Here is a 12,073-nt window from a genome sequence, read left to right on the forward strand (position 1 = left end):
TTCTGGGTTAGTAGAGTCTGTAACCTGAGGTGTTTGTAACCCGAGGTACCACTGTATGTTTTATTTTCGTTGTAGCCATAGCTTTCAAACTCTGCTGCCCCTGGAACAACATGAAAATTGTTGAGGGTTGAGGCAGACATCTTAACGATTTTTCCATTTGTTTAGTAGTTGTAATTAGTTGTGCTGGATGCTAGCGTGTTTACATTTATATATGTGTTTACTAGGAGCTGCACCCAGCTCCACCTGACCACCACCCCTCATCTCATGAAAGCCACTCTTCCTCTCACCCCATACTATTTGTCAAAGCCACCCTTCTCTTGACACCTCACAAAAAAAAAACACCCTTCCCTTAGACTTTGCAATATCTCCACTCACTGGCCTGGGGCACCAGGCTGCTTATTCATATGACTTACTTGCTGGATTGCCTCCACCTCTGGTTCTCTTCTCCTCACCCTCCTATACTGCTGCTATGGCTCTGCAGCTCTGAGAGATCACTTTGTTGTCATGCTGTAGTTTGCAGTGACACCTGTTGGCAGCCATGTGAACTGCAGCGTGACAACATCATTAGCAAAATATTATTAGTAGAGATATTCCTCACCTTCCTGCCAGCCACAAATTTATTCCTCTGAGGAAGGCAGAGATTCCTACCCCATCACTTCTGTTCTTCCTCACTTCAGGGACAGATCTTTGGGTTCAAAGAGTGATGGAGCAGTCACTGTACTGACAGCTCTGTACACACACACTTATTTATGCTGTTCCTACCCAGCCTTACAGCCACATTTAAGACCTGCTGGAACAGAATGTTAACGGTATGAGAAGGCAAGATAGATTTGTTTGAAAGTTATGCTACTCTAGTGTTTTGCTCTTTTCATAGTGACAGTGGCTCAGGAACACCAAAGACCCCTGAAGGAGGACACACCTCTCAAGAAATTAGGTCCGAGGCCTCTTCGAACCCAAGCTCTCCAGAGATCTGTCCCAACAAAGAGAGGTAAGTAAACACAAGTCGCGTCCATACCATGCGTTGAAACTACATGGCTTCCCCCAAAGAATCCTGGGGGTTGTAGTTTGTAAAGGGTGCTGGGAACTATAGCTCTGTGAAGAGTAAACTACAGTTCCCAGGATTCGAGAGAGATTAATTGTTAAACCACTATAAAAACTATAGCTCTGGGAGGGGAATTGGAGTCTCCTAACAACTCGCAGCTACTCCTGAACAAACCACAGATCCCAGATCTGTGTCTGAGGGAGATTCTGGCTGTTTAAAAGTGGTATAATTGTGCTTTAATTGTACAGTGTGAATTTGTGGATACAACCCAAAGTCTGAACCGGGGGGGAGGGGGAGAACAAAAAAGAATGGCAGATGAGCTTTGGAAACAAGATGGGGTATTACAGAACACCAAATCCTGGGGGAGGAATTCAGAGATGGAGATTTTCTAAGCTCCATCACCACCATCGAGCTTTAATTTTCTGCCTTCTTCTCCTTTGACTTCCAGGCCATTTATTAAACTCAAAGAAAACGGAAGGTCAAACATCTCCCGTTCCTCCTCAAGTACCAGCAGCTTCAGCAGCACGGCAGGGGAGAGTGAAAATATGGAAGAATACGAAAGCCTGGTAATAATGCAGTTTTCACTTCCCAATATTGACTGGTCTCTCAGGGGGCCAATGTTCCTGAGCCGGTTGACATTTGCATAAACCAGGAGGCACACGGCTGCCCCCATCTTCTCCTTGGGCACAATATCATTTCAGCCTCTTAGTCTCGCAGCCACATACATCTCTCCGACACGCCAATGAGCCAGGGGCCGCCAGCCTTCTTGGCCCAGGGGGCACTTTTGTAATTGTGCCGTGTGTCACAAAATGGCTGCCATGGGGCAAATTACAAAATGGCCAGCGTGGTGAATGTGGAACATTCCAAAATGGCTGCCTTGGTTTGTTTGGCGTAATGAGTTTTGCATAGGAGAGGACCAGCCAGGCATGGATTAAGATAAACAAACATTCCCTTGCGTGTTGTGGTTTTTAAGGGGATAGTTCCTGAGACCCTTTGCGGATACCATAGGAGGAACTGGCCGGCACATGGGCACTTGCAGGCGCCGTGTTGGTGACCCCTGCCCCAATCACATAGTTCCCCCTCCTCAAAAATACTCCAGGAACAAAATGTGTGTTGCACTTTGCCATCAAGTCTCCAACTCTCTTCCTTTCCCTCAATCTTCCTCAGGGCAGCCAGCCTTCCACAGCGTCACCATTCAAGCAAGACGTCTTTGTCTACAGCCCTTCCCAAAGTAACGAGAATCCGGCTCTGGCATCTGCCGCCACACCGGTGATAATGAGCAGGAGCCCAACAGGTGAGTTGGGCAAAAGTTACCCAGATGGTATTAGTAGGAGCCTGGTGGTAGTTATGGCCTGCGCTGGATTTCGGGCAGTGTGGGTGTTGAGCTGAGGGGGTGCAAAAATTGAGAAGATCCATAATTGAGAAGATCCATTTGGAGGTGCCAAGTTTGGGGCCCACTCACGTTACCAAAGATTACCAAAGTCCGCCCCTGGTTATGGCAATGGATGTCTCATGACTCAGCTACATTAGTTTTTAAAAAAACACCCAGCATTTTGAATGCGTTATAAACATGCAACACCAGATGCTGCTGGAGAGCAAAGAAAAAATATTTGCGGTTTTCCATAGCGTTTTTTTTTTTGTTAAAACGATTTAGTTTCTGGCTTATTTATAGCATCCCGCCCCCCGTGTAGATCCACCCTCAGTAAGACACGTTGGGTGGCAATTTTTTCCTTCTGTCCTCCACCTTTGAACTTGTACTTTTTTATATAGTTATTGGTCTGTGGGTGCTAAATGGCTGGGTTCAATAGATGTTCGAATTTAATTAGAGCTTGAGTGTGAAAAGGGAATGTCAGACGTGTGTGTGTGTGTGTGTGTGTGTGTGTGTGTGTGTGATAGGTTGTGTAGCCCCACTTCGAAGCCCCTGAAAGTAACATGTGACTAAGTCAGACCCTGTATACTGAGTAGGATGCTAACTATCGCAAATCCAATGAAATCATCACGTGTAAGACAAGTGTAAAAGTTGATTAACTCCGGCTAATTTCCTTCATGGTTGTGATGGCCTGGGGATAATGATACATTAGTGCACCAAAAGGAGTAGGGCCTTTGCCACCTTGAACTATTTAGAAAAAAGGTGGGCTGTAAATAATAGAATTGTAGAGTTCGAAGGCACCCTGAGGATCATCTAGTCCAACCCGCTGCAACGCAGGAATATGTAGCTGTCCCAAATGGACACCATGCTCTAACCAACTGAGCTATCCAAGCTGATATGAAATGTACAGTAATAATAAGTAATAATAATTTTAAAAAATCAAGCAGAATCAGCGCACACATAAGATCAGAATGTGCTGGGCTGCCTTGAAACCATCCTACTTATCTGTGACAAGTTTCCCTTAGCTCCCCATGAGGCTCTTACAGTGACAAAAATAGAAATTTGCTTCACTCGATTAACCAACTTGGATTGCTCTTGGTGATTAGCAAGCACACCTGCATGGCTGGGGCGAAATCAGCATATATAAAAAAGGGTCTGTTTTGTCACATAGATCAACCTAGGAAAAAGAGGAAGATCTTCAGGTCTCCTTTCCTTCTCTCCCACCCTCATTTTTTTTCACCCCCCTCCCACTCCTTTCATCAAAAACTTCAATAATTGGTTAAGCATTTCATTTTCGGTTGCTCTCCTCCTGACAATCAGATGTTCGCATGTAAAAGATGATCACAGGAGAGTCCTACTTAGAAGTAAGCCCCAGTGAGGTTGAGCGGAACTTGCTTTCAAGGAAGTGGGTTGAACTGCAGCTATATTGCTTCTTTTCCTGGGCAATTCTTTATTATTATTATTATTATTATTAATAATAATAATAATAATACTTTTCAAGTTTATACATTTCACTAATATTACAACCATTCTGACATTTCAAAACTTGACTTCCTTTCTCCTCTTTCTGTGGTTCCTTAAATTTGTTTTTAATATCTTCTGCATATCCAAATTAACTTAATTTGCTCATTTATTCGTCTTCTTTAAATATATGCTCTTATAAAACTGCAGGTTGTTACAGTAATCCTGCCAGTGTTTTTATCTGTTTATAATTTATCTGTAAAGATTCAATAAACCATTTCCTTTCTTTTATTTAAAAAATTGTTATCTTCATTTCTTCTTCTTCCAGTAAGTTTTGCCATTTCTGCATATTCCATAAGTTTTTGTATCCATTCTTCCTTTGCTGGGACTTTTCCTGGGCAATTCTTAACTAATCTGAAATAATGAAAGACTTTAACCCCGCGTACATCACAATAAAGTTAAAGCACATGGCTCCCCTCCCCCCAAATCCCGGAAACTGTAGTTTGTTAAAGGTGCTAGGAATAGTAGTTTGTAAGGGGTAAACTACAGTTCCCAGGATGGCTTGGGGAAAGTCATGTGAGCAGGGGGCCCTCCTCCCACTTCCAGGCCACCGCAAAATTAACACATTGTTGTTTCCATTTTAGCAGTTGGCTTCTGTTAAACTAAACTGGTTCCAGTCTGGTTTAGATTCATTCCATTAAATCTGGGTGTAGCCAAACTGGTGCCCTCTAGATGACATCAACTCCTATCATTACCAGACAGGAATGATCGGGAATGACAGGGATTGTGATCCAGTGACATTTAGAGGGCACCTCATTGGCGACTCTTGAGTTCAATCATTTGAAGCAAACACCTTTTTTTTCACTGGGTTATTATTATTATTTCAAACAGATATGAAGAGCAGGAATTCTCCGAGGTCAAATCTTAAATTTCGTTTTGATAAACTTAGCCATTCAAGTTCTGGCCCGGTAAGTTTGAACGTATCAACCTGCTGTAGACTTAAGACATTGGTCAATCTACAGCTGGGGAACCTTTGGCCCTCTGGATGTTATAGGAACTACAACTCCCATCATCCCCTGCCATTAGCCATGCCTGCTTGGGCTGATGGGAGTTGTAGTTCAGCAAACATAAGAATACAAGACGAGCCTGTACATTGGCCCATCTAGTCATAGAATTAGAAGGACCCTGAGGACCATCTAGTCCAAAGCCTTGCAACGCAGGAATACGCAGCTGTTCCCATACAGGGATCGAACCTGCAACCTTGGCGTTACCAGCACCATGCTCTAACCAATTGAGCTATCCAGGCCCTGTTCTCACAGAGGCTAACCATATGTGTATGTCCCAAGGGGAGGCTCGCAAGCATGACATGAGTGAAGCAGCAATCTCCCCATCTGCAGTTCCCGGCAACTAGGATACAGAAAAGTTGGGAAAGGTTCAGAAAAGGGTCACCAAACCGATCAAAGGGAATGGAGCAACTCCCCTAGGAAGGAACATTCAGGACTTTTTTTTTTAGTTTAGAGAAAAGGTGGGTAAAAGGCAACAAGATTGAAGTTTAGGAAATTATGCATGGGCAGGAGAAACTGAATAGAGAAAAGTTCTCCCCTCCGCAGTCTCTCATAACGCCGGAAGGCATCCAAAGAAGATTGTGGAAGAGAAAGGAAAGTTTTGCGCATAGTTAAACAATGGAACTCACTGCCACATGAGGCAGTGATGGCCACTAACTTGGACGGCTTTTAAATTCCTGGAGGCAAAGGCTATCAGTGGCTACTAACCATGATGGCAATGCTTCTAAGGACGTAATAGGAATAGCCCTCCTGGATCAGGCCTGCCTTCACAGTGGCCAACCAGATGGCTGTGGGAAACTAGACAGCGGAATACAAGTTCCATGACCCCATACTTCTGGCCATGCATGGGGTGGGTGGGAGCCAATGGGAGGTGGAGTCCACACACCTGGAGGGCAACACATTGCTGCAACAGAGCAAATGAGGCATGAAGTGAAGTCAGCTGATCCTTTTCCTTTCCTTGCAGACACATTAGCTGATGGATAAGACTACAGACCTCCCAAAAAGGTGAGTCAGTTGGGCCAAGGTCTCACAAAGATGGTCCTCCTGGTCCTTTTTTCTGTTTTCTGTTTTTGCATCCAGCAGGAGGTAAGAGGCAGAGGTGCTGAGGAGGGCGGTGGCAGGGACTTTGCCACCCCAAATTTAAATGAAGGTGCCAGGTCCCCTCAAAGTTCTGTGGCAGCCATGCATGTGTGCCGTGGGGTGTGTTGATGTCATGCGCACACATCACAGGGCATGCGTGCCCGGTGTGCTAACATCACATGGCCCGGGGGGCCCCAATCACAGGGGCAAGGCAGCGCATGTGGGGTGAGGGAAGGCTGATTCAGTCCAGAACCCAGACCTGAACCCAGATTGAACTTGATCCAGATAACCAGTTACCACCCAGGAAAGCTTGAAATTGTTCCACCACAAACTACTGCAACACACTCTTCGTAGGGCTACCTTTGAAGGTGACCTGGAAACTACAACTAATCCAGAATGTGGCAGGTAGGCTGGTGACTGGAAGTGGTCGCCAGGACCATATAGCACTAGCCCTGAAGGATCTATGTTGGCTCCCTGTACGTTTCCAAGCAGAATTCAAAGTGTTGGTGCTGACCTTTAAAGCCCTAAACGGCCTCGGTCCAGTATACCTGAAGGAGCGTCTCCACCTCCATTGTTCAGCCCAGACACGGAGGTCCAGCGCTGATGGCCTTCTGGCGGTTCCCTCACTGCGAGAAGTGAGGTTACAGGGAACCAGGCGGAGGGACTTCTTAGTAGTGGCACCTGCCCTGTGGAACGCCCTCCCATCAGATGTCAAGGAAATAAACAACTATCTGACTTTTAGAAGACATCTGAAGGCAGCCCTGATGTAAAGGAGATAAAGAACTACACAACCTGAAGGCAGCTCTGTATAGGGATTTTTTTTTTAAAAAATGTTTAATGTTTTATTATGTTTTTATGTGTGTTGGAAGCCGCTCAGAGTGACTGGGGCAACGCATTCAGATGGGCAGGGTACAAATAAAATAATAATAATAATAATAATAATAATAATAATAATAATAATGTCTCCGCCACATTCCCCCCCCCCCAAAAAAAGTGGTATTGGTAACTGGCAGGTAATTACTGAACAGCATTAAGTTCATGGTGGGCTTTTCAAGGAGCAGGTGCACAACCTTTTTAAAAGCAGCGGGCCCCACTCCATCATACAGTGATACATTTGACTCAGTTCCTGTGTGCAGTGGCTAGGCCTATTCTACAAGGAAGCCATTGTACCACGCACCATGTGGCAGCCATTTAATGCCATGTGCACGCCTCACTTTCTCAACATTTCAAATGCACCCACTGCCCCACTAAAGCTTGATGATCTCTGGACTAAGGCTTCTAACCCTGTGGACATCTGATTGGGAGTAAGCCCCATTGCTATGCTGTGTGATGCCTTCTGCTGCAAAACAAACATGCATTCAGTGTGAATATTAAGTGTACCCCTGCCTAGCTAGGTAAAGGGACCCTTGACCATTAGGTCCAGTCGTGGCCGACTCTGGGGTTGCGGCACTCATCTCGCTTTACTGGCCAAGGGAGCCGGCGTACAGCTTCCGGGTCATGTGGCCAGCATGACTAAGCCGCTTCTGGCGAACCAGAGCAGCGCATGGAAACACCGTTTACCTTCCCGTCGCAGTGGTACCTATTTATCTACTTGCACTTTGACATGCTTTTGAACTGCTAGCTAAGGACCATCTAATTTATTTCCTCCTCTTTTCCAGGGCATTTCTGTTCGGGTTTTTCTTCCTTCCTTCCTGTTTTTCTTACGTGAAAACGCTCTTTTCGACTGACAACGTCCGTCCGCCACACTATGCGCCACTGCCACGTATGAAATGTGCTTCACCCAGGCAGATGTTCCCGTCCGACCTTGAGGGAGCTGCTACCTTGCCACGCCTCGGCTGGGTTAGATGCCCCGGGAGATGAACCTGACAGGTTGTGGGACTCTCTTCCCTCGCCGACCATTGTCTCTGCTCCGTCCCTCATGATCCAAAGGACATCTGGGGAGAGGAGACGGGTTTGCTGCTGACATTATACTTGAACCCGCTTCTTACCCTGTTTCCGTTCGGTATTCTGAAATCTGCAAAACCAGTGTGCTCCTTGTCCTTAATTGTAGCTGTTTGACTGAAGGTCATGAGCGCTGCTCTCCTGATGATTTGAGAAAGTTACTTTGGTTTTTTAAAAATAATCACTCATAGTGATATTATAGGCTAATTTCTTCCCTTCCCAGGGCCTAAAGTCAAGTGTCCTTTTTCTAATGCAAATGAACTTATTCTGCAAGTGGGACTTCTTCCCCTTGAAAGACAACCTCAGTCAATTCAGAATGTGGCATCTTTTCTCCTTACTTAAGTCTCTACTCCCTCTCTTTCTTTCCTTCCCAAGCCCAGTTCTAGAGTATAAGAAGAGACTTGCTGGACCAAAGGTGTGTCTGGCCCAGCCTGCTGTTCACCACAGTGACCATGCAGATCTCCCTAGGAAGCCCACAGCCAGAGCGAATTACAGCCCTCACCCCCCAGCAGCACCCTGCCTGGGAACCTGGGAGCCTAATTCAGCTACTGGAGCTGAAAGCCAACAGCAAATTTCTCCTCCCCTGTGAAATTTTCTAATCTCCCCCTAAAGCTATTGTAGCAAATGGCCATCAGAACATCTTGAGGCTAGGAGTTCCGTAGAGTGGGTTTTTGGAAGACGCCTTGCTTTATGTGTGGAGATCAGTGCACACTGATCAATGCACAGTCCTCACAGTAATGTGCTATTCTGATGGCCTGAGTAACAAAACAACTGGTAGTTTCTTATCTGCTGCAGCCTTCATCTGCCTTCACAGTCGTTGTAACTTACCGCTTGTTATCTTCCACCTGTTTTGCTGTTGAGGACTTAATGGAGCATTCTTTGTCTTGTTTCTCTCCCTTGACCTTTCAGCTGTACTAATACGCCTATAAAGGGCAACTGAGCTCCTAAGTGAGCCTAATTTTTTTTCCTGGGCTGACTTAAGAGAGGCTCTGACCACCCCCCATGTGGTCAAGCCATGGTCATCACTGTCCACGAATTTGGCACCAATGAGACTAGGCTGCTATTGAATATTTGATTGCGTGTGTCTCTGAAGCATGAAGGCTGCCTTCTCCTGTGGGCCATATCAACGCAACAAGATGGCGGCCATGCCAACTGGGCCCAGTGGGAGTTGTAGTCCAAAAGAGCTAGAGGACTACTGTTTGGGGAAGATTGCCTTAAAGCAGGTGTAGGGAACCTTCACTGGCCCACTGGCCAGATTTGGCCCACCAAGTCTCCCCATTTGGCCACTGAGGTGGTTTCCCCCAAACCACAGTCATATGTGGCATCGAGGGTGGGGCAGGCAGAAAGCAAGCTTGAACTTTATGACTTCAGGTGACTGGCAGCTGGCTGGTCCTGTTGGACTGCAGAGTAGCGGGTGAGGAAATGAAGATCTGGTACTCTGGGTCAAAATGGTTCACGAATCACCTTGAAATGCTTCCAGAATTCTGTAGGGCAGGGATGAGGAAACTGTAGCGGGAAAATTTCCTCAAAAAGGGTGTTTCTCCAGCTCTTTGCTCATTTTAGTTGCTCCTTTCTGCACCTCTACCCCCCCTCCGCACCAGTGTAGCCCTCCCAGGTCCAATGACCTACTGTGCCTGATATCTCCACCTTCTATGAATTTATCCCGATTCCCTACAAAAGTCGACTGAGCTGGTGGCTGTCATCATGTCTTCTTGGCAGCAAAATATGTGCTGCTGCAAAGAAATCCTTTTTTGTCTGCTCAGAACCTGCTGCTGGTAAATATCAGTTGCCAATTCTGCATTCTAGAGTTTTGAAGAAGGGATAAAAATGCAAATTCTCCTTCCTTGAAACTCCACAATTCCATTTCTCCTTGAATTCTAAAATAATTTTGTTTTTGTTGGGTGAAAAAATAAAACATACAAAGCATGCATTTCACTTTTCTTCTTTTTCTTCTTCATGGTTGTAGCATGGTATTTAAAATAATCTCCCTCGATGGTAAATGCTGGATTTTGTGGGTATCCAAAAGGTCTCATTCATTTCAACAGAGCAGGAAAATTTTCCTCTTAATTAGGCTCCTAATGAAAAGAAAAAATGATAGTTGCAGGGAGTGTGAGTGTGTGAGAGAAAAGCAGAATTCTTTTTCGAAAGGTCTCTGACAAAATGAAATATAATTCTTTTGTTTGTGAGGAGGCGACGCTTTGTAGCCGGTTGCTGATGTACGTTGTAAATAATGTATATTTAATTTATTGCTACGGTAGCCTCTTGTATTTGTTATTGTATAAAACAAATTCTACAGACAGGTCAGAAATGTATATTTTGTTGCTTAAATGTGTCTTTGCAAAATTCACAATTAAAATAAAATATTTTGTGTCTATCAGTGTCTTAGGTTTTTTGTTCATGCAGGTGTTACAGAGGGGAGGACAAAGGAAGTGGAAAACAGGTGTGTGTCACGGTGCTTAGCCCCACCCCCTGCCCCCAACATGGGCTGCAAGCCCCGCCCCCCTGCCCCCCACTTTCCGGCCAACATGGGAAGATCTCACCAAAATCCCATTCAGGGCCAGATTTAGGTTTGATGAGGCCCTAAGCTACTGAAGATAATGGGGCCCTTTATATGTCCAGCTGTCCATTGCCAACAACAAATTGCCACTGTTTTTTTCTGTTGAATATATGCTGTATATGACACCTTTCTGCAGAGCCTGCAAGAGGGAACTGTTCCGCCAGGCCTTTGGTTGGGTCCCAGTCTGACCCTCCTCTCCTTATAAGACCCTGCATGTAAGTGGTCTCCCTAACGCTTCCCACTAGTTCATATAAGACCAGCACAAATAGCTAAGACTTGCACAAATAACACAAATGGGAAGAGGTGGGGCCTGGTGAGCACTTAATGCTCCTAACCCCTATAGTTATAATTTGTGGGTTGCAATCTGATTTTATTCTGATCTTAATTTTAAGCTGTATTTTAATCAATTGTTTGATTTTATGTTTTTAATGTATTATATATTTTGATGTTAGCCGCCCTGAGCCTGGTCCTGTCTGGGGAGATCGTGGTATAAATATATTATTATATATTTATCATATTCCGCTGTTGGAAACTTTCTCCCAGAGTTGAGCTGATATCTGCTTCCCTCCAGTTTCCACCCATTTCTAATAACTGCCTTCTGGAGTAGTAGTAATAGTAATAATAATAATAATAATAATAATAATAATAGTAATTATTATTATTATTACTACTTATACCCCACCCATCTGGCTGGGCCTCCCCAGCCTCTCTGGGTGGCTCCCAACAGAATATTAAAAACACGATCAAACATTAAAAGCTTCCCTAACTTCCCTAAACAGGGCTGCCTTCAGATGTCTTCGAAAAGTCAGATAGTTGCTTATTTCCTTGACATCTGATGGGAGGGTGTTCCACAGGGTGGGTGCCACTACCGAGAAGTCCCTCTGCCTGGTTCCCTGTAACCTCACAGTGAGGGAACTGCCAGAAGGCCCTCGGAGCTGGACCTCAGTGTCTGGGCTGAACGATGGGGGTGGAGACACTCCTTCAGGTATGCTGGGCTGAGGTCGTTTAGGGCTTTAAAGGCCAGCACCAACACTTTGAACTGTGTTTGAAACAACAGAGTAACAGAGAACAGGTCCCATGATATGACATTGGAAGGTGGTGGATTCTTCATCACTGAAGGTTTTTAAACGCAGGTTGCGGGGGGCTTGTGTAAGGATTTCTTTAGCTGTGATTCTTCCATTGCAGAGGGTTGGACTAGATGACCCTTGGAGTCCCTTCCAATCTTGCAATTCTATGATTGATTCTAAGAGGATAACTCAACAAATACGACACCCCCCCCCCCCCGAATGATTGGCCAATACTGATGTGGACTTTAACAGCAAAAGGAAATGGGGTAGAGGAATGAAAACATTGTCTCGTACACTCCTATGAGCGGTACAATCAAATAAAATACACACCACCCGAGTCCTTAGGATGAAGTTTGACACACAGATGATAGAGCAGCCCAGTTGGACATGTTTGCATGGCAACTTAAAGCACACATTGAACGTCTTATGCTGGGGAGAAAGACTTTACATTGTAGATGCTCTTGGGCTCCCAACTCCCATCAGCCCCAGAAG

The 12,073-nt window shown here is 45.2% G+C and overlaps 1 protein-coding gene across 13 annotated transcripts in view; it reads left to right on the forward strand.

The window, feature by feature from the left end:
- The window catches only part of RAP1GAP2 (RAP1 GTPase activating protein 2), a 194,054-nt gene extending 183,723 nt beyond the window's left edge, over nt 1-10,331 (forward strand). For all 13 annotated transcript variants that reach the window (XM_080982917.1, XM_080982926.1, XM_080982923.1 and 10 more), the window contains 6 exons: nt 875-988; nt 1,491-1,608; nt 2,210-2,336; nt 4,764-4,840; nt 5,901-5,941; nt 7,675-10,331. In XM_080982917.1, coding sequence (XP_080839043.1) covers nt 875-988; nt 1,491-1,608; nt 2,210-2,336; nt 4,764-4,840; nt 5,901-5,909 — 445 coding nt within the window. In that variant the 3' untranslated portion in view covers nt 5,910-5,941; nt 7,675-10,331. The remainder of the gene's footprint in view (nt 1-874; nt 989-1,490; nt 1,609-2,209; nt 2,337-4,763; nt 4,841-5,900; nt 5,942-7,674) is intronic.
- The last annotated feature ends 1,742 nt before the right edge of the window (nt 10,332-12,073 follow it).

Source organism: Podarcis pityusensis (genome assembly GCF_964106645.2).
Source record: "Podarcis pityusensis genome assembly, chromosome: 15".
Lineage (NCBI taxonomy): Eukaryota > Metazoa > Chordata > Lepidosauria > Squamata > Lacertidae > Podarcis > Podarcis pityusensis.